This window comes from Hippoglossus stenolepis, chromosome 11, assembly GCF_022539355.2.
Source record: "Hippoglossus stenolepis isolate QCI-W04-F060 chromosome 11, HSTE1.2, whole genome shotgun sequence".
NCBI classification, from domain to species: Eukaryota; Metazoa; Chordata; class Actinopteri; order Pleuronectiformes; family Pleuronectidae; genus Hippoglossus; species Hippoglossus stenolepis.
Window position 1 is genome coordinate 7,081,682 of NC_061493.1, and position 24,989 is coordinate 7,106,670.

Sequence of the window (24,989 nt, forward strand, 5' to 3'; positions counted from 1 at the left end):
TTGAATTGTATCAATAACGGTTTGAAAATAAAGTCAGAGTAAAGAGGTCCAGATATGATGTTTCACCACAATGTGATCACAGGTTTATTGGAAGAATAAATAATAAATTACCCTTCAGGTAAGTCACTCTTAGATTGAAAACTTCAGATTCAATACAAAAACAGACCGTGTTTATCCATGATAGTTGGTTCAGTTATATTTTGCAGATGTAATCTTTGACAGGCCTTTAGAATAATATTATATACATGTGCCATATGCAAAATGCCATACATGCTATATGAAGTTTAAGAATAGCCACCCCCTGCCCATCAGTTATAATTAGTATAAAGAAATGAAGTATTTGGAGGTACAGGTTGAGTGTAGCATTATAATAAACTATGTTTTTTACTATTCACACCCCCTGTCTTCAGAGCAGACAGTTTAATCTGTAACTAATCACATTTATTACAACTTCATTCCACTCAGCTGTCCATGAGTGAGCCATGTCAGCACATACTGCCCTGGAATCCAGAAGCGCCATGCAGAGCTAAATGGAATGCAGCCATCACTCGTGTTATTAATAAAACCTCTGTGATTCCTGCATAACATGTCAGATGGCTGTTGTGAGAATGACTAATGCTCCACTTAACTTGTTTTTTCTTTGTTTGCTTTTGGCTGCTGCCTTTTTTCTGAATATTTGTTATTGGAGAGGAAACAACTTCACCCTGCAAACAACATGTGATAATATAACAAACATTGACATTCAGTTTGACTCAACTCACACTGCTCACATTAATCTAATGGCAAAGCATCCACTGTCCAACAACACATCAATCCAATCATCAAAACGTATAATGAATTATTGTATTTTATTAGATAATACACTGTATATACAAAACCAAACCACATATAGCACAGTTATGTTGTTTTCTGAAATGTGTATGAACATATGTTGTTTAGAAAATTCCTCTAGGGCCTTAATAGGCATTACTTATATATTTTTCCTCAGTCGCTTACAATGATAAAATCACAAAATTATTTTTGTCTTATTGTGTCTAACAAATGATGTCTGAATTTATCACAGATTATATTTTTAGGCAGACATGCTGTTAAAATAACAGCATGTCCTTGAATTTAAAATTTGAGAGTTAATAAATTGAAGCAAAAACAAGAGGTTACTCTAGCACAGCTCAGAAAACAAAATGATAAAGTAGGATGATGCATTTGATTTTCTATGACTACAACAGCTATTTATTTATACGGCTGACGAAAGACTAAAGGTTGGACATGTTAAAGTTTAATCTCACAAAACTTAAACAAATCTCTATGGATCATTTATTCATACAACAGTTCTCACAATGACACAAGAAAAGAATGGTAATCAAGACAAATAAAGAGGAATGGTTAATTGTCTCTGTATGTTGGCGACCTGTCCAGAATATACCCCACCTACCCCCCCAGCTCCCCCAGCTCCCCCTCGACCCTCGAAGGATAAACAGAGTAGATAATGGATGCATGGATAGATGGACAGTCAATTATTTAGCAGAATTGATTTCCTTCTTGCTATTTAAAGCATAAGCCAACAAATATATGAATGTAAAGAAATCAATTAAGAGTGCATATAAACCACAACGGTTCAGTCTGAAGTCATGAAGCCTCAAGAAAAGATGTGGTTCCTCGGTCGGAAGGATTGTCTCTGCCGCTCATACATGCTGACGTATGATCTGAGAAGGTCCTCCATTGTGGCAGCCTGTAAAAGAAGGGAAGTGATGTCCTTCATTTCGAAATCACCAATCTCAAAGGGGATCGTTATGACCTATGGACAAACTGATCTAGAGAATAACATATACTGGCAAAAAATACTTCCACAATATCTAAAGTGATATTTGTACGCCTGACTCTTACCTGTAATGTTTCACAGACAAACTTGTTTTCCCTCACCAGGGTGCCGATGGCCATCTGGAAGACGCTGCCTTTGCTGCGGTACTCAGTGATGCGGCTGAACGGGTGCATGACCAGCAGCTCCTGAAACATTGACTTTATGTTTAAGCAGCATCAAGATGAGATGTAGTGTAACCAGTAAACACAAACCACAACAGGAAATAATGAGATGAAAAGAGAAGGACTAGACAACAATATAACATATACCATTATTAAATGTTCAAGGACACTAATTAATAATAACAATAAATAATAATAATAATAATAATAATACATATGTGTTATATCAGGCTAATTACTGGACATACCTTGTTCTTTGGGTCTATTATGCTTACGCCTTGTTTGCTGATGGCAATCCAAACTGTTGGTGGGTAGCTAGATTCACACGTTTGCTGCAAATGAAATCATACATATAGTGACTAAACATTTCCTCAATAGTTGTCTGCAAACTTTGCCTTCACTTCACCCCGATCGCTCACTTTCACTTCAAAGAAGGCACAGCCGAAAGTTGGCCAACTGGAGATGGCTTGAAGGAAGGCGATTTTGGCCTCCTGCACCGTGATCCCGCTCTGCTTGTTGTAGGAGGAGATGATGTTCTGCATGTAGAGGAGAAAAAAGGAAAAACTGTGAGTGAACAATGGAAACTGTCATGTAAAAGCTCTGCCAATCCCACTCCCAAACACGCTTTGATATATTTTTTATTAAGAAAATCAACATTTCTGTATATTTCTCTTTTACCTTTTTCCAGTCATCAGCAGACATCATTTTGATCTGGTCTCCAGGAACCAGGTCCTTCAGCATCCTGGGGATCATGACAAACTGGGACCTGTCTGAATCCACTTTGGATCTGAACAGCAGCCCACCCAGGGTGATCATGTCCTCTTTGGTGCAACTGTGGTATCCCCGCAGGTACTTAGGCATCTCCTGCATGGAAGCCGAACAGAGGACGTGCACCATGATGATTCAGCTTGTTGAAAAGAAGAGAAAAAACATCACTCACGGTCGCGTGTAATTGTAAGTTGGACACTGTACCTGTGGAAAATGGAAGATGAGGTCTGCGATCTCGTCTTTCCCCGGATTCACATTGAACCAGAGCTTCCTCTTAAATATCACCAGGTAGGGAATGTTGACCTGGTTACCTTAGAAAAAACAAAACTTGAAATATGAAGATGAGCTGACATGTAAAAACTGGAGGTGTTAGCATGATGCATTACCTTCTTTCGCTCTCTTTGATTTCTTAGGGAGGTCTGACGTCTGCCTCAAACTATCAAAGAAATATTTCTGCTCATCCAAGCTCACGACCTACAAACAGAAAAAAGAGAACAGCACTGATATGCTATGCCTAGATATCATAATTAGTATGCGTGACAAAAATTAAATGAGGAAGTAGAGATTGAAATTTATGATTTAATCGTCTTAACTGTTTGTTTTAACTTAAGAATTAGTAATTTCATCAGTTTGAACCAGACCACAAAATGTCCCCTTATCCTTCATTGGAATCTGTATAAATCCTCATCTCTTCTGTCACATCTAAATGAAACAATTGGCTTGAAAGAAGCAATCTTAAGAACATGAACATCACCCAACAGCACCTTGTTCGGTGTTTTCATGTAGAGGCCAAACCCTTCAGCTGAGCTCAGGTTGAGGTGAGAGGCAACACTGCAGCACAGGTCTTTGATCGAGGTTGTAGATTTGACCTCGATTATCTGGATGACAGCAAGGACAGTAGCAAATCAAAATATGATGCCTAATGATATTCAAATTAAAGCAAGAGTTGGACATTTCGGGAAATTGACTTATTTGCTGTCATGTCGGAGGTTAGATAAGAAGATTTGTACCACTCCCACTCCTGTACCATGTGTGGTCATTATGTAGCTGGAGCTAACCTGCTGCTGGCTACTGGCACATATTTTACATTCATCATGACATAAGTACTGTGTATGAGAGCGGTTAAACTATCTCTTAAATTTCTAGACAATGAATCCTAAAATATCCTTAAAAAGGTCCCGGAAAAATAATATGTTCAAAAAAGGAGCAGAGCAGAACTAGTGAGAAACAGTGTTTGGTTCCAATTCCCTTCCACTGGTGAAATGAAAGATGTAATTAAATTAATATCAATGTCATAATCAATTTTCCCAGAGCTAAAACAGAGTCGGTACACTAATGGATGGATTGATCCTTTCCCAGTGTTGAGAGGACAGTGCTGTGTCTTACTTCATCCGTGTCGTTTGGAAAATGGACTTTATGGAAGATCATGTTGCTGTTCTGTAGGATGGCGTCCACTTCGACCTGATGGGGAGGGAGCTTCCTGGGCTCCTTTCTGAGGGAAGAGAGCACTCAGATAAATGAATATACTGTATATAAATATTACACATACTTGAAATAAAAGATTTTAAACTGCACCACTTAGGGAGTGGCTACAGGACAGCCAATCACATTCCTGAAAAATAGCAGGTTTCATTTGCAAGTGATGCTGCAGAAATGCATTTATATGGCAGGTACACCAGTCATTTAAATTATAAAGCATCATCATCATATGAAAAATAAAATCAGGCCTCACAAAATTACAATAAACTCTATGAATATAAAACTGCACAAATTGAAATTAAAATTTCAAGAGAGAAATTGATACCAAAATTGTTTGCTAGGTAAAATATTTGAGTGCTATAACTTCAGTGGAATTAAAATGTAAAGATGATCTACACAGCAGTGATTACATTTGACATTGAGGTATTCAGTTGGTGCTAAAATTCATATAGGAAATTATTTGATTACATTTCGTATCCCTTTAACTAACTTTTGTCTCATATATATTCTGTCTGACTTGCATAGAATATTTTACTAAATTAAATTCAAGCCTTTCTAAGAATGTTTGAAACCACACAGAATAAATGTTGTGCTTTAAAAAAAAAAAAACTATAAAAGGTGCATAACAATAATCCCTAAATATTACTAAATGGATGCATCCTGGTCATGAATTCGTGGCATAAAATAGAGGGATAATATTGAATATTTTTAAAACTTGACGGAAGACTTTTGACTTTTGAGGCCTAGGGAGACCATATAGGAGCCAGCATTTCTTGTGTATTTGACCCCTTACTAGGGCCCAGACGTCAGGACCTCAGCATATTATGTTTCTTATGTCACTTGTAAGTCCACCAATTTTGTAGCTCAACTTTAGGTACAATACTTAAATTTACCCCTTTAAATGATATGAGGACTAAAATATAAATATTATTAGAATTTAGCTCAGTTGTGTCATTATTATCTACATCTGACAGCTCATTTATCAATCGTCAAAGAAGAAGTATGTTAGTTAGTTGGGTTCCGTTGCAGACCAGTAACCAACACCTTTCACAGTACATTGCTGTGTAATCAATGATTTTTGACCTGCACATCGCCTGCACCCTCTTCAGACAGATATCTGCCAGCGGGTCTCTGGGCCGCGACTCCAGGAAGTTCTGAGTGTGTCTCAACAAACTCTGACTGGGCGGGAACAAGCCTGAACACAGCCACATCAGCTGCCACCCACGCTCCAGACTCAGCCTGAGAGCAAGAGGGAGGGGAAAAACACATTGAGGCTTTTCAAATCTTGGCTTTTGATTTTTCTTAAATTCTTTTAAGTAGAAACATGCACGCTGAGGCCGCACCTGTTGTTGTTGCCGGTCATCTGTCTCATAATCTGGCAGTAGATCTCATCCTGCAGGGCCTCATACTGCGCCGCCGGACCAAAGATCTGGTCCGTCAGCTCCACAGAGCTGCGGGCATGTTTAACGGGGTAGTCACCCATATACTTCAGGATAGGTAGCAGCTTAGGTCAAGGACTCACACAAACTCACCTTTTACATTTTGTATACAGGCAGTCACTGTTCAGAAGTAAAGATTACAGATGAATTGATACAAAATAAATATAACGCAAGGCTCAGATGTTGATGATGAGCATATTGTCTAGTTCCTGGAATGAAAAATGGTTTAATCTGGATTAAGTATTTCTGCATACTCAAACTGCACCATCTAAAACAGGAAAGCACATTTATCAGAGGATATAAATGGAGGCGTTGCAGGCCAGGGAGCTGAGTTCAGAGTTGCGGACCAGGCCCTTCATCAGCGGCTGCTTGAGAGGTTCTTTGGAACAGGCCCACAGTTTCTCTTTACTTAAACCTTTGTATTGACCCTGACGACCCACGTCTTTCCCCACAGTCCTGTGTCAGACAGGGACCACAGTGAGAACAGATCAGAGAAATTAGTAGACTATTAGTAATATTAAAAAAAAAGATTGAATCATCCAAGTGAATATCTGGATAGTCAACATGTCAAAAGTCCCAAATTCACACACACTTAAAAAAAAAAACATTAAATATTATTTATTACCTGAAGTTCTCAAGTGCAAACTCTTTCAATGAGACAGGAGCCACGCTTTCATCTCTCTGCGGGGCGCTTTGTGCAGTTGAACGTTTCTTCTGGCCTGGACTGAGCAGTTCCTGAGGGGATCAGAGGCAGTTCATCAGTTACACCACAGGGGACGCTCATATGGATTATCATACACATGGATCCACTGCTGCACACTGGAGTGCTCACACAAATCATCTGATGTACTTTGAGCTGTCTGATTTTCACCTTGGTTTTACATGGGTGTCCCAAACATGTGTTTATTTGTGATTTATTTGCATGTGATGATTATAAGGTGTATTTGGGTGTCTAGAAAGGTGCTGTGAAATTATTATTATTATTATTATTCAATCGGTCTCATATTCAATCAATTTGAGGCACATGATTTAAATCTTAATAGATTTGCTTATTGCCACTTTATCATGAAACAAATATATATTTTTGAAAACGTATCATTTTCAAATATTTAAAACACATTGTTATTTTCTGTAAATATTTATATATAAATATATATACACATGTATATACACTTATGTTTATATACCAAAAATTCTTCACATTTACTTTATTCTAGTGTTGTGCTCTGCTGTATACTTTTTACAAATACATTCACCTTGCAACTCTTTTCTTCCTGTCTTACTTCATTTATATTAAATGTTACCAAATCAAACTGGACTAAAACGTAGGAGATCTAAAGGAAACTCTACCAGTGTCTCTTCAGTAGGCCTTGTGAGAGTTGGCAGAAACTGCACCGAGTCCCTATGGGCTCTAACGCTGCCGCCGGTCCGCTGGTTAGTTGCGCTGATCCAGGTTTCTTGAAGAGAATAATCCTCATCTTTTTCTACCAGCAGGAGGTCGCCACGTTTACAGTCGAGCACCATGGGGTCATCTGTAGGAGACGAGAGACACAGTCGTGAGAGTTTAGGTGCATGGTGAGCTTTGTTTTCCTGAAGGCTCAGACATAAATAGACAGGTGCATTTTGATATATTTACGCCGTCTAATGTGCAGGTGTGTGTGAGCTTACTGTTCCACCCTGTACAAACTGTAAACTCCTACCTGGTCCGTTGATGTCCTGCTGAGCCAGAGCATACACCGAGTGCTGCCTCAGCCCCTCCAGGTTACTCTCTATAAGTGCACCCATGTCCACAGCCTCCCCACACCTCAGGACAAAGTCTCCTTGGATTGTGGACAAATTCACTGATGGGGCACTGGCAGGGCAGATGTTGAATATTAGAGTTTAATTGTAAGATTCACAATGCTTTCGAAGGGAGTATACTCATGGAAAGTGAAGTTTACCCATACTTCATTGTGTTTACGTCCTTCACTTCCAGGTAAGAAAGCTCAACGAGTCTCTTTTCTCTTTCATCCATGAAGAAGATGCCTTTCCAGTTTACAGCCACAACAAACTTGCTTTTGGCCAAAGGAGGTCCTGTGGACATATATATGAATACAAAGGTTTCAAGAACAAGGTTGTAAATCATCTGCCATTTCCTAATTGTAACCGGAAACCCCAGTTCAAAGGTGAATCTACTGTACATTGGTGTTGTTTAGCCTCTTACAACATTAAAACATAACCCACTTCTAGATAATAATTCCATAGCATTTTAGGTCACAGGCGGGCAAAGAAGAATGGAAGTACATCAAGACCTCCCTGGATATTGAGGAAATTACATTGAGCATTGTACGTTGACTAACCTGACAACATTGTAACTTCATAAAACTTGGAGAAGTGCAGCGGCCATTTCTCTCGGGCACTGTCGACCAACGCCCCTTTAACACTTTCTCTGCTCTGGTTCCCATTGACATAAGGACCCTGTATTGAGACCAGCATATAAGATTTATCATGAGGTGCCTCAGCTTTATTGTGCTCAGTAAAATACAGTAAAATGACAAAGACATATTTCAGGCACACTCCTTTTGCCCCTTTGTTTAACTGCATGGCACTGTACCTGTAAATGTGCTGAGCTGATGAGTTGGATCCATTTTCCCATAGATTTGTTCTCAATCAGTGGTGTGGTGATGCACCCCTCTACCACCCTGTGGACGTTCTCTCTGCTGTGGTCAGAGCCAAACTGGATGTAATAGTGCTTAGATGCCAGCTGGACATATTCATCCTCCTGAGAGAAAAAAATAAATGTTTATTGGAAGCATTTCACACAGTCTGGTGTCTTAGATATTAATATCAATTTAAATACATACAATAGGAAATATAGTCCCCAAAAGATTTACCTGAGTAACGCAGGTATCTTATAAATCCATGTTAATATTAAGAACAGTGGAGATGTCAGGAGTAAAGAAAATACTCTGGACCACAAAAAATACATTTCTTTTAGCTTTTGTATTTATTAATTTTTAAAAATCTGTATAAAGTGTTTTTTAGCCACTTGGGGGCAGCAGAAACAAGCCGTAAACCTGTCACTCAGCATAATATGCTGTGATATTATTGATTTGGAGTTGTATTTCTGATCAATTGCCAAATGTTCACCCTTAGTTTTGCCATCTCTCTTGACAAATTTGTTTAGCGGCTAATTGTCTGTCAGTGTTCGCAAGCTAGATGCTAACTTTGTGTCTGCTGTTTTGATGCTGAGCAGCTCAACTGCAGAAGGATTATCAGAGTTTAGATGTGGATCCAAACAGTGAGAGTTATACTCAACACGACAGTCGTTGGATGTTGAACTGAAAAATGAGCTAAAAGAAGCTAAAATGCTCTGAGGAGCAGAGGGGAACTGTAGTGTTGGGTAATGAGTCTCTGTGGGTTCACCATCAAAATTGATCTCGGTATTTAATTTAAATTTTTTTATTCTTAAAAAGGGACAGTGTACAGTAATTAATATGAGCACACTGGTTCATACAAATGTACCAGAGTTAGCCTTTCAGGCAAATTTGTATCTGCAGTCCCTGGCAGGTTGTTGTTATAAAGAAAACAATAAACAAACAAGCAGATATAACCAACTTACAGCTAGCATGTAGACATGCGTAAAAAACACATAAACAAACACAAGCACAGCCAGTAAATAGAACAGAGACAGACTATATGACATATGAGCACACGACAACACATTAGACTGAGTTTGACCCATTGTCAATATAGCGATACTGATATTAAGAAGTTGTACAAGTGTACATAGGCAACTGGACTTGCTTGTGTTTCTTGGAAGATGTTTCACCTCTCATCCAAGAGGCTCCCTCACTTCTAACTGACTAATGGGAGGTTTCAGGTACTTCATCTCTGTGGGTCTTTACCTGTGTTTAGAGGCGTTATGTTAAACAGGCAGGTCATTAAACCCCCTAAACGACTCAACACAGGTACACACCCATAGAGATTAAATACCTCGTACACTTGTACAACTTCTGAAGATACCCTGACCTGGATGACTGAGAATCTTGACAGACAAAGATACTGATAATGATTTATTATGCTCTATGTTTTGATGCCCTTAAAATGGTGTTATCAGTTTTTTGGTTTTGTAATACTATCCCCTTCGTCACGTGTCAATGGAAATTAAGTAATAATGAGTATTACTGGCATCCTTATTGGTAAACTGAGTTGTTTCACTGCAGAGCCTCACCTTCTCACTGACGTACTCTCCTGACTTGATTTCCTTGATGACCTGCCTGTAAATCAGATCTGTGCTGATCACGTCCATCGAGCAGTCGTGCCACGGTGTGAACAGTTCCTTGCGGAGGGAGAGACTCCAGGGGGTGTCCTTCTCCTCTTTGCCCTGCCTCTTCATCTCTTGCTCACACTGAGATACCGCATCCAACACATGCTTCCCACAGCTGCCCAAAGACCACATCTGGAGATGAGACACCAACAGGGTTTGAATTAATGCGGTTCTCTATTATATATCAGCACCAATCAAACAGATTTTTAAGAGTTGTGGATTTTTTAAAACTCTGTGAGTAAAGCTGACCTTCTCATAGAAGGTGATGTACAAGGAGAATCCATAGGTGTCTTTGAGACCCATCTCTAGAGCCACAGCTTGACAGATTTCAGCAGAGGTGGAGGCTGATTCCATATGAACAGTGATAGTGCGGCCGTCCATTAGAGTCACAGACACATCTATGGGCTCCTTGGACTGGGCAGCCTGTCAGTGGAGGGAAGGAGGATGAGACTGGATTGAAAACAAGCCAGTAACTTGGGGACTAAAGCTAAAAAAAAATAAGTGATCCTGCTTATTTGTCCAAACAAATGCAGATCAGAACATCTCTGAATAATTACAATAAAACTGGGGACCAAGAAATTATTGTGGAGAAAAAACAGTTGTCAGGACAGCAAAACAAATATTAAATCAAACATTTTTACCTTTAGCTCTATCAAACAGGGCAACTCTTTCCTTTCTCCGTTGGCTAATATACGACGCAGGCGCTCGGTACAATATGCTCCATATCCATCCGGCCCCCTGCAGACAAACTTCTCCAAAAACTGTGGAGCAAAGAAGAAAAGAACAAGGTAACAGTGTTACAAATCCTTGGGAGAGAGAGATAAACAATGAGACATAAACAAATAAAATTACAAAAAAGCACATTGTATATTTACCAAACAAGCACAACCTTGTTTGAAGGAAACTTGGGGTCATCTTTTAAATAAATAAGAACATTTTAACCTATAATAGTTTTTGTTTTATCCTGTATATATAATAGACTGTATATAAAGATGGACGAGGCGTCACAACTTCCTCCCACTATCCAGAAATGAGGCGAAAATATCAGTACAAATACATCAATGTGATACAAACTACCTAAAATTACAGAAACCATTTCTAAGAAAAAGTAATTTTTTGGCGTCACTCTTGGGAATCTGTCCATAATGTACAGTAATTATAGGTTCTTAATAAAATCTGATGTTTATCTAAGTTTTACGACAATAACCCTGTTACTTATCTAATCATATTACTTTGATCACGGAAATAGAGCAGGGTGTCATGGCCAACTGAGTGAGGTAACAGTTTATCATCCATGTAATGATTATCTTGCAAAAGCAAAAGCAACCCCTGATATTTGAATGACTTGCAGAATGGTTCCCTTTGCATTCTTCAATTTTCCCACCGTGCTGCCAACAGGAAAACAGGTCTGGTCTCTACAGACATTGTTTTTTCATGGCGAACTGTTGTGCAACTGAATGACTTGCTGCACACTGACCTTCACGAACAGGTCTGTCGGAGGGAAGATCCCGAGACAGATGGAGAGGAGGGTCCAGCCTCGCATACGGCTCTTCTTGTTGTTGTTGTACACCAGCTGCTTACAGATCTGGCAGTAAATCTCGTCTCTACACAGAAGAGAAACACGGAAGAAAACAGTAAGAACCACAGATAACATGTAAGAAGAACTAAACAATGACTGCAATGTTGAATGTATTTACAGAGAAATGATTAATTGTAATTATAGACACACTGGAATAAAAGAATCCAAATATCTTGAAGATATCATCAAAATAAAAGATTAACCACATGCATTTTGCTCTTTGCTATGTATTTTTTCTGATACAAAAGTAAACCAATGTTATACATGTGCATTCACATATTTTTGTTTGTTTTTCCCGTGTAAATGTTTACTCCACTTTACCGTATGTCTCGTCTGGACAGAGCATATCCAATGATGATGTGCAGTTTTTCTAGTGATGACAGTGGCCGATCCAATGTTGGACCTTCTCCAATCAAAATGTCCCCGTCTTCCGTCACGTCCTCTGGCTGGTTTAGATATCAACAATAAGAATAATTTGTTTTATTTTATTATCAACAAAAAGAGCAACACACAGACTGAATACTAAATAGTGTTATTTATCATAGACCCCATATTATCAAACATATCACAGTGACATTAGTGCTAACCTCCTCAAGGATGGTTGACGCTCTTCTGCTGGCAGCTCCAAGCTTCTTCTTGTTCTTCCTCAGTATTTTCTACTCAGAAAAGGTTATTTTAGATCATTAGAAGAAAGACTGATGACTCTCATGTTTGACTTTTAGGATCTTCTATATTATGCAGTAGCAGAAAATAAGCTGTTATAGATAGATAGATAGATGGATAGATGGATAGAAAGATAGATAGATAGATAGATAGATAGAAAGATAGATAGATAGATAGATAGATAGATAGATAGATAGATAGATAGATAGATAGATAGATAGATAGATAGATAGATAGATAGATAGATAGATAGATAGATAGATAGAGAGTAACAGCAATTCTAACCTTTCATTAATGTGCTGTTGGAATGGGTGACGCAAGTAGAGGGAGATAAATTGGGATGCTGTGTGAGACATCTTCAGACTTGGGGGTGACAATTGCTCACCTCTCCCTCACCTTGCGTGACCTGACCTGCCATGATGATAGACTCTGACCAGAAAAGACTGAATGCTGTCATAAACGCAAATGGTGCTTCAACAAAGTATTAGTGTAAGGGAGTGCATATTTATGCAACCAGGTAATCGGAAGGTTTGTTTTTCAGTTGAATTGTACAGGTTATAGGTCACATTAAAGGTGGAAAAACTTCTGATATGATTTATCTTGGTCTAATTTTTTACATCACAACAACGTGGCATTTTAACAGGGGTGTGTAGACTTTTAATATCAAGGGCATACTAGCCCCAGGCAATTGCCTGCATTTCCTACCCTGTTGCAACGTACCTGCTGGTGGGCCACAAGCTTTTAACAATTGATTATAATGCTAACTATAATGATTATAATGCTACTGTGAAGGGTTTCTACCTAGGCATTTATAGACATGTTTCATTGCTATCATTATTGAGTGGTTTAGTATCACACAGTTCAGATAATAGGTCTGCATTTTATCCCTTTCACACTTTTTATTCTAAGAAAAGTTCAATCAAGGGTGACTGCATGTTTTGTAGATATTTGAATGTCTGGTTGCCATTGATTCAACTTTTCCTAGATACTAAAGCGTGAAATCACTGAAATTTGGAAGACCATGACCTCAATGACTGAGAATCTTTACATACATACATTTACATACTATTTTTAATTTAGTGAAAATAGTAAAACAGCACACTGCCAGAAAGACTGGAATTCTGCAGTGTCACTACAAGTATACCAGTCCTATATAATTTAAATGTTCTGAAAAGACTCCCCAGGAGACAGTTTTCTGCAATCCCGTGTGGTAACATATTGTTGTGCTATGCTTTTTCGTGGTATGTAGTGTTCTGACTACTCTACCTGGTCAAGTCCCACCAGGCTGCTCAGCCTCCGGCCCTGCCTGGCAGGCAGACGGTCCGTGAGGGTGCTGGACGCTTGAGATGTTGCATCCAGAGATTTAGGCTCTGGTATGTCCTCCATGAACCGAAGAATAATCCACCACACAGTCAGACAGGCCTGGAGGAGAACGAGAGGAGAAACTGAGTGTGAGGAAGAATATTTTTGAATTGAAAGTAAGAAGATCTCGGTCCTCTTACCAGTGCATCGCCCTCATCATCATGGGGCAGAAGGGGCTGCTTGAGTCTCTGGTTGATGTGCGTGTGAGAGATGTTGCTCTGGAAGTGAAGGATGCTGAATCTGAATAATGAAAACTCGTCGCTTTCGTCATCAAAGTCGTCATCCTCTTCTTCCAATGGTGGGGTAGCGGGGGCCGGTAACGGAGCGATCATTTCCAAATCCGACCCTGAGGTTTCAATAGAGGTTTCCTCTGCTGGCTCTTGTATGGTCCGCCACTTCTTGACAGTCAAAGTAATTAGAGTTTCATTCAGTATAATAAAAATATAAGATACATAAGAGATGTGTAAATATAAATTTAACAGATCACATGACAGAATTACTAGCTAACCTCAAACTCGTCTGATTCGATTGCTGTTTGTTGCACCACTTCCACGGCAGGTGCAGGCTGAAAATCATATGCGTTTGCCTCTGAACCCTGTTCAGTAACTGACTCAGTGTCAGGTGCCGACTCCGACTCTGACACCGACTTCGACTCCGACTCTGACACCGACTTCGACTCCGACTCCGACTCCTGCTCTAGCTCCTGCTCTAGCTCCTGCTCTAGCTCCTGCTCTAGCTCCTCGTCAGCTGACTGCGCTTCAGAGGCAAGGTCTTCCAGTCCCTGCTGAAGGGCTATGGCTAATTGGTCCAACTGCTCTTTCTCCAGGCGTGAAGAGAAGGCCTGTGATGGGTTTGCGAGGAGAGAGGATGTAGATTTAGACATAAGCGTACAAAAATATAGAAAGAGGGGGTACAATTTTTTATATTTAGAATATAACACCACACACCAATTTATTGACATTCATCACTTCATTGTATTTCTGGATTCAGGACTTTCAGCACTTACATCGTCCCTCATTTTCTGAACTGTTCTTCGGGCCAGGAGTTTTCTGGTTTGAGCCTGCAGCAGTACGACTGCCTCTCTTTTTTGCCTCCAGCTCTTCCTCATCTGGAAGCCTCGCACCTACAGTTTAACATGAATGATTTTATGACGCAAATGGAGCTAATTAACAATAGTTTTGCCTCTCTATAATAATAAGCAGAAACAGTGTAAGATACATTTACCATATATAAAATATTAGTGAAATTGATATTGATGAAAATATCCATGAACTATTTGTTCAAGATTCAAAATGTCCAGATTATACCGACATTGTAACGACACGTCATACAATTAATACAAAAATTAATAATAAAATGTATCAATATTAATCACCAATACCTAAAATCCAAATAGATTTAAATACACTGAATTATTAAAGTATATAACAGAAAATCATATTCTTAAAATTACAATCCTACACACCCGCACACACACACACACACACACACACACACACACACACACACACACACACACACACACACACACACACACACACAGCTGTGTGTACAGTACATGCCTGTGTTTGTATGGTGAGCGCTGCTGCACACTGTCTTTGGTACTGTAACCGGAGTTTCCGACTACGGATCATTGATGCCAGCCGTTCATAGCCGCGCTTGAGCTGGTAAAACAAGAGTGGAAACAAAGGTACCTGAATTCCAGTCTCTTATACATTTACCAGATACATGCTGTGACTTCTATCAGACGTTATTAAGCATCAGAACTGTCTTTATACTTTCTCTTCTCTGTTAGCTCTCCAACGCTTCTGCAACACCACGGCTGCCCGTCGCTTCTTCAGAAAACACTTTCTAGAAAATAGGAAAATGAAAGTCTTAGAGAAATAAATGAACACACTCATCAACCAACTTTTTCTGTGTTAGCATAGGTTAATTATAAAGGTTCTATATACCCTATTTATTTGATTGATTTTGCAACATGTATGGCAATCAAATATAATTATGTGCAGCTACAGTGAGCACATACCTCTTATTACAGGTTGAGGTAAAAATAATCTGCACAATATCATGATGTTCTTGCCCCTGTCCATTTGTTTGTTTGTTTGTTTCTCAGCAGAGGTACGCAAAAACTAGAGAACAGATTTCCATGAAACTTGGTAGAAGGATGGGACATGTGGAGGGAAAGAACCCATTTCAACATGGGGCAGATCCAGGAATTTTTTATAAATAGTTTTCTTTGTTATTGCGAGATACGAATCCAGAATGGATCTTGTTTTAAAAAATCATGCATATTTAGAGGGCTAATATCTATGAGTGGGTGCAGTGTTGGGCAATAGTGAAGGTATGTTGTACTGTTCTTCGAGTTTAATGTGTATTCTCAGAAACTGCACCTGTCTTTGTGTCCGAGCAGGACCCTATGGATAATCACAACTATCCTGCTGAGTTCTTGTTCCCTCAGTCGTTCCAGGATGGCATCATGGGCATCCTGAAATAGAATGATTACAGAGTAATTATTATTTCTTGAATTGTCCAGGAATTCTTTGCAATCAGATGCCACAATGTTTTAAGATAAAGTCATTCAAGTCTCATAAGAAGCAAATAAATCATAGACATCTGTAGCACAGTAACAATTGAACAATGCACAAATCACAAAACAGAGGCAAGATGGAAGATGCTGGTCTGGATCATAATACTGATAGTACGTCACCAGTCTGCAGCCACATCATTTCTGTACAAAATATGGTTTGAATCATATTTTTTCTGTACCTTCAGGAAAATCTTGGTCCTGCCTATTTTCCACTTGTCCTCCCCTTTAATCACTGTCTCGCAGATGGCCTCACAACAAGCAGCAGCTGTCTCCTGGAGAGTCAATAAAGAGTTTCTGAGGAAAGCCTAATGACATTCCAAATTCCTCCAGGGGAAAGACAAAATCACTTATTCATCCATCTGGCCACGATATTTACTGTAGCAGTAATATTCTAAGTTACACAAATATGACAGAGACTTAATGAAACCAACTGTTAACATTGTCAAGAATAATCCTCAACAGGACCATGTCATGACTAACATTGTTGGGATCACAGAGGGCCGTCTTCAGCAGCACCCTGTAGCGCTTCACAAATTCCTGAAAGGTGTGGCGGATTGGGTATCCCAGATTCCGGATGTGGATGGTGTCCAGCATGCCGGAATATCTCAGCTGACGCATACACAGCTCTCTGTCAAACACCTAGAGGACAGCAGAGTAAAGTGGTTGTGAATATTCAGTTGGTGAGGCTCAGAGTAGCATCTCTGGTCTTTCTTCGCAGCAACAGCTAAATTATCTATCTATCTATCTATCTATCTATCTATCTATCTATCTATCTATCTATCTATCTATCTATCTATCTATCTATCTATCTATCTATCTATCTATCTCTCTATCGATAACTGTCATTAGATTTGTAGATATCTGGTCATGAAATGGACAAATAGATGTTTTGACCACTTGGTGGTTCGAGATAAAAAGTTGAGGGATGACCAAAGTTCTTACAACTCAGTCTGAGGAAAACATCTCTTCATCCTCTGGGAACAATGATTACATCTGCTAATGGTGCTATAAGAACGGTCATGGGATAAGAATTAGTAGTAGAAGTAGGGTTCATCCTCTGGGGATCACAGATGTCTATATTTCATGGCAATTTATCCAATAATTTTTCTAAACCAAAACGGACCAAAGTTCAAGGCTGACTGACGTCAATAGAAGCACGCCATCATGGCGAAATAACAGAAGGAAGATTGCCAACTTTGACGGGAGAGTAAAGCCTCAAAGATATTGCACCAATGCTGTACTTTACGCTATGTGTTACAAGGTGATGTTATATAGGAAATTGTGTCAATTGGTTTATGGCACCGAACAGGAAGAGGTTTTTGCTTTATCCAGTAAAAGGGCAGGTGGTGGAGGGGGTGGAAGGCTGATTAGAAAATTCACTTCAATGTCATCTAACTGATGCAGACAGGAGTTCTATAAGCACAGAAACATCATCGTCAGGAAACTGCATTTAGGATTCAGGGGGAATAGTCTTAATTTGCCTGGGTGCACTTTTGTTTGTGTTTATCTTCATCTCAACTCCTCATCTCACTTTTCTTATCGAGTTGCTCTTGTGTCATTCACCTTAGACTTCTTGCTATTGTTGGGTTTGAAGCAGCGGATGAAGAAAGGCTGACAGGCCGACAGAGCCTTCATGAGGGAGTCCAGGGACTGACGGAACTGGCCGCTCAGCGTGGGCACTTGTTTACGTTTGTCACCCTGGGCCTGTACGGATGATGGAGGAAGACAAAAACTCACCATGGCCATTCAGCAAAAAAGGGACAACTCTGTCACCGATGACATTATCAATGCATGTCGACTGTATCCACAGATAAACAAGTTTCAAAATCTAGAATTTGAACTTACAATCTTGTTTTCTGAGTCAAAAAGGGACAAATATTTAAAATGGGTTAAAGGGGAATAGATGATTTTTCTTCATTTTAACTCAAATGACCTCCTCATTAACATATTTACATGTGTAGCAATATTAAACTTAAAAGAGTTACCCGCACAGAGTTCCCGGGTGTAATGATGACCCTTTTGTTGTTTGTAATCTTGACCCCATTGGTGGAAAGCTCAGTCTCAAATATCTGGTGAAGTAGCTTATTGGTGGACATTTCAACCGTCTTGATTAGGTCAAAACTGACGGCATCTCTGTTCTTCTCCAGAAACCCTAAAAGGAAAAAAGAAAATTACTAATTATCTGACAGCAGAATATCTAGTTTCTAGTTTGATTAATTGCAACTTATTTGTGTACCTTTGGACTCATAGTAAACCACGCCTGCAAAGTGTCGAATACCAAAGTTTGTGTCGTATTCATTCTTTGTGGCGACGTAGGTCTTGTTCCCCCTGTGTTGCTGGTTCATCTTGTTCAGCATAGTGAAATCTGAGCCCTGCAACAAACCAAACTACAATTAGGAGACTTTACGGTAAAATGTTCAAACAACACTTATCAACCAATATCATGACGTCACCTTTGGAAAGTGGCTCTCCTCATCAATCAGAGCCAGCAGGTTGCAGGGTTTCCCAACCAGAAGGTCCAGGATGTTCTGATTGTCACTGAAGTTCATCTTGTTCCACATAATGTCCTCTTTCAGATACTCCTCCTGCTCCAGCTTGAAGATGTGGCCCACGAAGAACTGCTGGAGCTTCTCGTTGGCAAAATTAATGCACAGCTGCTCAAAACTGTAAAATGGCAGAATGATATTTAAGTCAGTCACATGATCATTGACCTTTGGAACCGTTTTCTAAAATGGAGACTATGGCATGCAGATTCTTTATGATGGTATGTGTGATGTGCTAAATGTTGTATTATACTGTATGGGCTTTTATATGTTCCTGCCCATGGACCTCGGATGCAAAGTAGCTATAAAGCTTAAGTATTTGTTCAGGTTTAAGTAGCTGTGGAGTTGTGATACACTTAACATGAAAGATGTGTGGCCGAACTGTCTGCACCTGTTTGTTTTGAAGTTCTCAAAGCCAAAGATGTCCAGCAGACCAATGGACTGGTAGGAAGACTTGTCGCTGCTGGTCAATTTCTTATAGGTGACACTGTTGATTTTCTCCACAATCCATATGAACATTTTGTTGTAGATAGCCTGAGAGTTGAGACAAACAATAGACCATAATTAACTTAGTCTTCGGAGCACCACCAATGGGTCGAACCATACTTGGCAATATTAAGTTAAGTTACGATTGAATGGTTGCATGGTCGAATTAAGATACTACTTTATACTGTACAAAACATCAATAAATACCTAAGCCCCCTTTTTCCACTGATCAAAAAACCCACAAACATCTAGGAGTTGACTGCAATGGGATTGGGTACAATCGGCATTCACTCCCGGGTCAAATGAATCTGCAGGAGACAGGTTTTTGTCCGCTCCGATCAGAAGTGATGGAGACCAGACATCCGGTTGAATTCTCTAATTTGGCAAGACAGCTAGGTGAGAGAGCGCCTCAGTCTTTTGTGCGTTTGAGATGTCGAACATGATGAACCGGGGGAAAAACAGTGAGGCAAACTCCTCCACTGGCAATGGGAAAGGAGTTCATTGCCTTTTTAGTGGGTTTATCAGCGTCACTGGCTTGGGTTCATTACCTTGACGAAGGCGTCTCGACAGTCTGCGGCCTGTTCGGAGCTGAGGGGTTTGGTCACCCTCTCCCTGTTGGTCATAAAGGAGCGGTGGGTCAAACTCTTCGCCAGAGAAGACGCCTCGACCTGCAGAGAGCAGAAATGAAAAAAACATCAATGTCATAATGTTAATGATTAAGAAGAAATGATCTCTTCATACATGAGGAACCCCACCTCCAGTAGAGAAGCTGCCATGCTGAAATGTTCCGACTTGGTGACATCACTGGTTTCCAGGTTATTTTGAGTGGCACCTGATGGAAACCAAAGACCAGTTGTGACAACAACACATATAATTCATTTTGGTACAAAAGTAAATTCTAACAAATGATGCTCCAGTGAGCTGAGCATATTCAATATATTAGGATGTAGAAATATACCTAAATACTAAGTACCAATTTTGTGGCTCTTGTACTTTTCTTAAGTATTTACATTTATGCTACTTTTTACATTAGGAACACCACTCAAATATTAGGTTGTTCCTTTGCTCTCAAAATAGCCTCAATTCTTTGTGGCATAGATTCTACAAGAAGATCCATTTTCCTTCACAGTTGACATAATGCATCACATCATAACTGCAGATTCAGCAGCCGATCTCCAGTTCCACCACATCTCAAAAGGTTTTCGATTGGTTGATGATCCGGTAACAGGGGGTTATTTTTACCTCCAGTGCGGAGGTTATGTTTGGTTTGTATGTTTGTTTGTTGTAAGCAAGTTTACACAAAAACTACTAGACTGATTAACATGAAACTTGGTGGAAGGATGCAGTGCGGATCCAGATCATTCTCCTCGGATGTCCCTCATCAAAAAGACGTTTCTATTCGCAGAACCGTTGCTGACATTTTACGTTAAAGTAAAACTCTAGTGTGAAGATATCAGTGCCATTGTCAAAGTTACTGATGAACTTTCTGATGTTTGATGTGAACATTGAATGAAGCCTGTAACTTGTATCGGCTTGACTGAAAGAGTCTCGGCCTCTTGTGAATTTATTTCAGGTGTTTCTTCTTCACCAGTGATGCTACTGCTTGAGGGGGCGGGGTCTAATGTTACCTGACCACTCAGATTAGATCAGTGGACCAACCCCCCTCTTATTAATGTTTACTTTAAAAAATATATAAAACAAATGTAAAGATGTAACGGCAAAGCTTTGATAAAATGTAATGAAATAGAAAGAGCAGATCTTTGCAACATGTGAAATGAATTAAAAGTGAAAAGAACCTGGAACTAAATCTACTAAATGCACTAAAGTACACTAACAAAGTAAATGTACATTTAAACTGAATGCTTCTTCCATTGCTGTTTACACCAGTTATATTTGTCCACTCTAGTTCATTATCATGTCATTGCTTGCCTGCCTCTATTTAATCGACAGTTTTCCTCTCTCTCTTGACATTAAACAAATCACCTGTAAATGAACAAAACTAAGAATTTAAAGTGAACAGAGAGCGTATGCTCACCCTCAAAGCAGACGTTTCCCAGGTGTAAGATGGCTGCCAGCAGCTTGTGGATTTCCTCACACTGGTTTTTGGAGAAGGTCAGGATTTTCATAGCAGAGTGAATCCGACTGTAGTCTTTTGCCTCATCTCTGCTCACACATGTGAAACAGTCGCCCTGCGGCACATGAGAGGGAGGGTTTAGATTATTGAATGTGTGTGTACAACGTGCACAATGAGCTGCAGATAAGTATTGAAATACCTTAGTGAGGAAGTTGTATTCCTTAGCATCTCCAAGCTTCAGAGTTTTCTTCTCCTCTGCAGTGATTCCTGTCAGCATGCAATAAAATATGTGGTAGTTTCTCTCCCCCCATGCCTGAGGTCGAGGAGTAAGAATGAAGTTTATTGTTATTTTTGTTATGCAGGTTAACTTGTGCTTTTTTACATGATGTGTGTATTTTTATGACTCAATACAGACAACAACTTAAAAACGACATGATTTGGGTTTGTCTCTCTGGTCAACAGTGACAGGTTGTTTATTTAACAAGACCCAGAATAGATAGAGATATGATTTTATGAGTTTACTGTAACAATGCATGGCTCCTCTCTCCGGGGAGATAAGATCCCTTTGTTTGGACAGAGCTGGCCTCACCTGATGGCAGACACGAGACTTCTCCAGGAGATACTGCTCCACACGGGCACCCTTGATCACTCCGTCCTCGTTGAAGAAGATCTCCAAATATTTCCCAAAACGACTGGAGTTGTCATTGTGGATTGTTTTAGCATTTCCAAACGCTGAAATAAACAGAATAGAGTGGCATTGATTGCTATTGGACTTTTAGTCACTTATTCTGTGGCATGGCTGGACTCTTAAATATGCCAGTTTATTCTCATCTAATATGTCTCGTGTACCTCCGCCAAGGAAGTTGTGTTTTCACCCGTGTGTCTGTTTGTTCATTGGTTGTTCTTTTAACATGTTCTTAAGTAGATTTTTCAGGTATCTGTACTTAACTTGAGTATTTATTTCCACAAGTTTTTACCTTTACTTGCTACATTTGAACACAAACATTTGTACTTTCTACTCCTTACATTTTCAAAACACCTTGTTAATTTTGCATGAATGCATTTGATGAGAATTATCTATCTTTTTTAAAATTCTGCATCATCGATCGCTGCCGTCCTGATTTGTATATCAATCAGTGCATATCACGCACAACATACGTCACATGGCGTAAAAGACGAAAGGAGAACCGCAGAGAAGAGGTGCAGCATGTATGTCCATGACAAGAAGTAACAAGATGAAGAATCAGTCAACATCACTGATAACGTTTAAAAAGTTTGATTATGAAACAGAGCAAAAAAACACGGCCTTATTCAAATTAGGAATATTTCATTCAATACATGGTTCACAGTTCAAGTCAAATAGTCTTCGAACTATGTTAATGTGACACAGGTTTTTTTACATTCAGAGGTCCACTTTTTACTTGTAGGGCCTTGTAAGTAGAAGTATGACTCTACTGAGTGTCATTCTAGTTGCAAGGTGTGTTCTTGTGTGTTTTAATACTCGTCTGAAGTGCGACTTTACCTTCCAGTATTGCGTTGGACTCCAGAATCTGTTGTTCAACCCTCTGCTCAGAGATTTCCCCGCTGACTGCTGCCAGGTACTGCAGGACCAGCTTGGTGCTCTCTGTCTTCCCTGCTCCGGACTCCCCACTGAGAAAAAAAATTACCACAATAAAGATTTAGCGATGGAAACGTATTACTCCACGTTTATTCTATTCGGGGCTGTTGGGAGGCGACACCAAGTGACCTGATGATGCAGCACTGGCTCCTGAGATGCCGTTTCATGTTGAAGTAGCAGGACTCAGCGATGGCAAAGATGTGTGGTGGGAGTTCCCCGAGCTTTTGTCCATGGTACAAGTTCACCTGAAGGACAGAATAGATAGAATGCACACATGAAACGAAACACTGCAGTTTCTAATGAGAAGGTTCAGCTTGTATTTGTATGGTTATTTTAATTCAAGCACTTATCTGTGTTCATTCTCACCTGCTCAGCTGAGTATATTGGAAAATCCTGGTATGGGTTCACTGCAACCAGCACCGAACCTGTGTAGGTCTACAAGCACCATTAGAGAAGTTAACCAAGTGCAATAATATCCTATCTGTACAATATTATCATGTGTACAATGTTACTATGTACAATATAACTGAGTACTTATACTCATGTGTTTTAACACACTACGTTTTAAACTAGTTATTGTTTTATATATACTTATTTATAATTATTTATGTGCTCTTCAACCATGTTGTTGTTTGTCTAATTAACTTGCTGAACCTGGCGAGGGGCGGGGTAAACATATGGACACAAACAACCGTTCACACCCACATTCCCACCTATGAAGAAAGTAGTGTCTCCAATTAACTCAACCCCAATCTGCATGTCTTTGAACTGTGGGAACTCGGAGGAAACCCACACAGACACAGGGGAGAACATGCAAACAGAAACGCCCCAGCCAAGATGGGATTCCAACATGTATGTACATATATGATGAAAGATTTTAGTGTGTCAGTGTAATCACAAGACGTATTTTTAACATGTTAACACGCAACATGGTATCGCAGCACTCATTAATACACAAGTGTAATATTTTCTTCTTCTGTGTGTGTGTGTGTGTGTGTGTGTGTGTGTGTGTGTGTGTGTGTGTGTGTGTGTGTGTGTGTGTGTGTGTGTGTGTGTGTGTGTGTGTGTGTGTGTTACAGATGTGCCTTACATAGAAGATTCCTTGTCTGTGTCGCAGCAGCAGGTTTCGGAGGAGCCCGGCCTCGGTCATGTCCCCCAGTTTTATCATGTCGCCTACACCCTCCACTGACGTAGGGTGCATGATCCTGAGAGAGGCCTCCTGCTCCGGGGACAGACTCTGCTCCTGGAGGAGGTTGAAGTGAGAAATACAACTAAGCTTGTTTAGGTGTGATCCAAGGCTGGAAATGGTTTTAAAATACGTCAGGTGAAACAACAGCTTCCTAATAGAGGGTAACAAAGGGTGATTACCTTTCCCTCATCATCCACCAGCAGCCGCTGACCAGACGGTGATACTTTGACCCTGGCTCCGATGGGGACCCCGATGTCAGAGTCCACCCACACCCACTCCCCCTGAAAACACACACAACTGTATAAATACATATACCAACATTTTTTTTTTATCATTAATAATGGGAGTATCTTTACAATATGCCTTTAAATGAATGACTCGAGGGACGTGTGAAGTCAAGGAACAAATGAATGCTTCCTGGTAAGCAATATTCTTATCAATAAAATCCATATTCGTAACTTTTCGTCAGCCTTACTTTTCTCAACATCCCCAATGTTCAGCTTTCCAACTGCCTAAAAAAGACAAAGAAATCCATATGATGAGCTGCAATTTCCACCAAGAATGAAGGTCCTCTGTGTTGTGCTCATTACAAAGATCACTGCTGTGCTCAGGGCACAGTGTCCGTGTAGGTGACAGAATAAAGACATTTATTATTACACATAGGTAAAACAATTAAGAGGTGTACCTTGTCCTTTTAAAACAGCGATTTTCATCAATTCCACACACTTCCAGCCTGCCGAAGAGTTGGTGTTCGTCTCTGACGCTTTCTTGAGTCTCTCAATGTGAAGAAGGAGGAACCAAATTTCCCGACAACAGATTTTATGGCCCTTTGACTTTGAACCGACTGTGATATAAAGGAAGAGGAAAAGAAACTGATCGCTCACGCAGATGTGTCCCGTTATTAAGGCACTGT

General features: G+C 39.8%; 1 protein-coding gene across 1 annotated transcript; it reads right to left on the minus strand.

The window, feature by feature from the left end:
- Nucleotides 1–1,503: 1,503 nt before the first annotated feature.
- LOC118117894 (unconventional myosin-VIIa-like) lies at nucleotides 1,504–24,563 on the minus strand. The gene is given in 50 exon segments (XM_047342018.1): nucleotides 1,504–1,729; nucleotides 1,885–2,004; nucleotides 2,229–2,312; nucleotides 2,400–2,516; nucleotides 2,659–2,844; nucleotides 2,953–3,059; nucleotides 3,135–3,222; nucleotides 3,513–3,626; nucleotides 4,135–4,240; nucleotides 5,311–5,466; nucleotides 5,571–5,724; nucleotides 5,968–6,122; nucleotides 6,292–6,401; nucleotides 7,017–7,198; nucleotides 7,367–7,507; nucleotides 7,587–7,739; nucleotides 8,006–8,123; nucleotides 8,260–8,427; nucleotides 9,880–10,107; nucleotides 10,225–10,398; nucleotides 10,617–10,736; nucleotides 11,453–11,579; nucleotides 11,876–12,000; nucleotides 12,142–12,210; nucleotides 13,484–13,639; nucleotides 13,720–13,925; nucleotides 14,084–14,152; nucleotides 14,297–14,399; nucleotides 14,586–14,702; nucleotides 15,142–15,202; nucleotides 15,347–15,430; nucleotides 15,970–16,064; nucleotides 16,346–16,438; nucleotides 16,647–16,805; nucleotides 17,730–17,870; nucleotides 18,152–18,318; nucleotides 18,403–18,538; nucleotides 18,620–18,830; nucleotides 19,101–19,243; nucleotides 19,744–19,863; nucleotides 19,951–20,027; nucleotides 21,231–21,384; nucleotides 21,469–21,582; nucleotides 21,859–22,001; nucleotides 22,792–22,919; nucleotides 23,017–23,132; nucleotides 23,254–23,322; nucleotides 23,978–24,130; nucleotides 24,256–24,357; nucleotides 24,552–24,563. Coding segments are annotated over 50 exon segments (6,324 nt in total). The 3' UTR covers nucleotides 1,504–1,636.
- Between the last annotated feature and the right edge of the window lie 426 nt (nucleotides 24,564–24,989).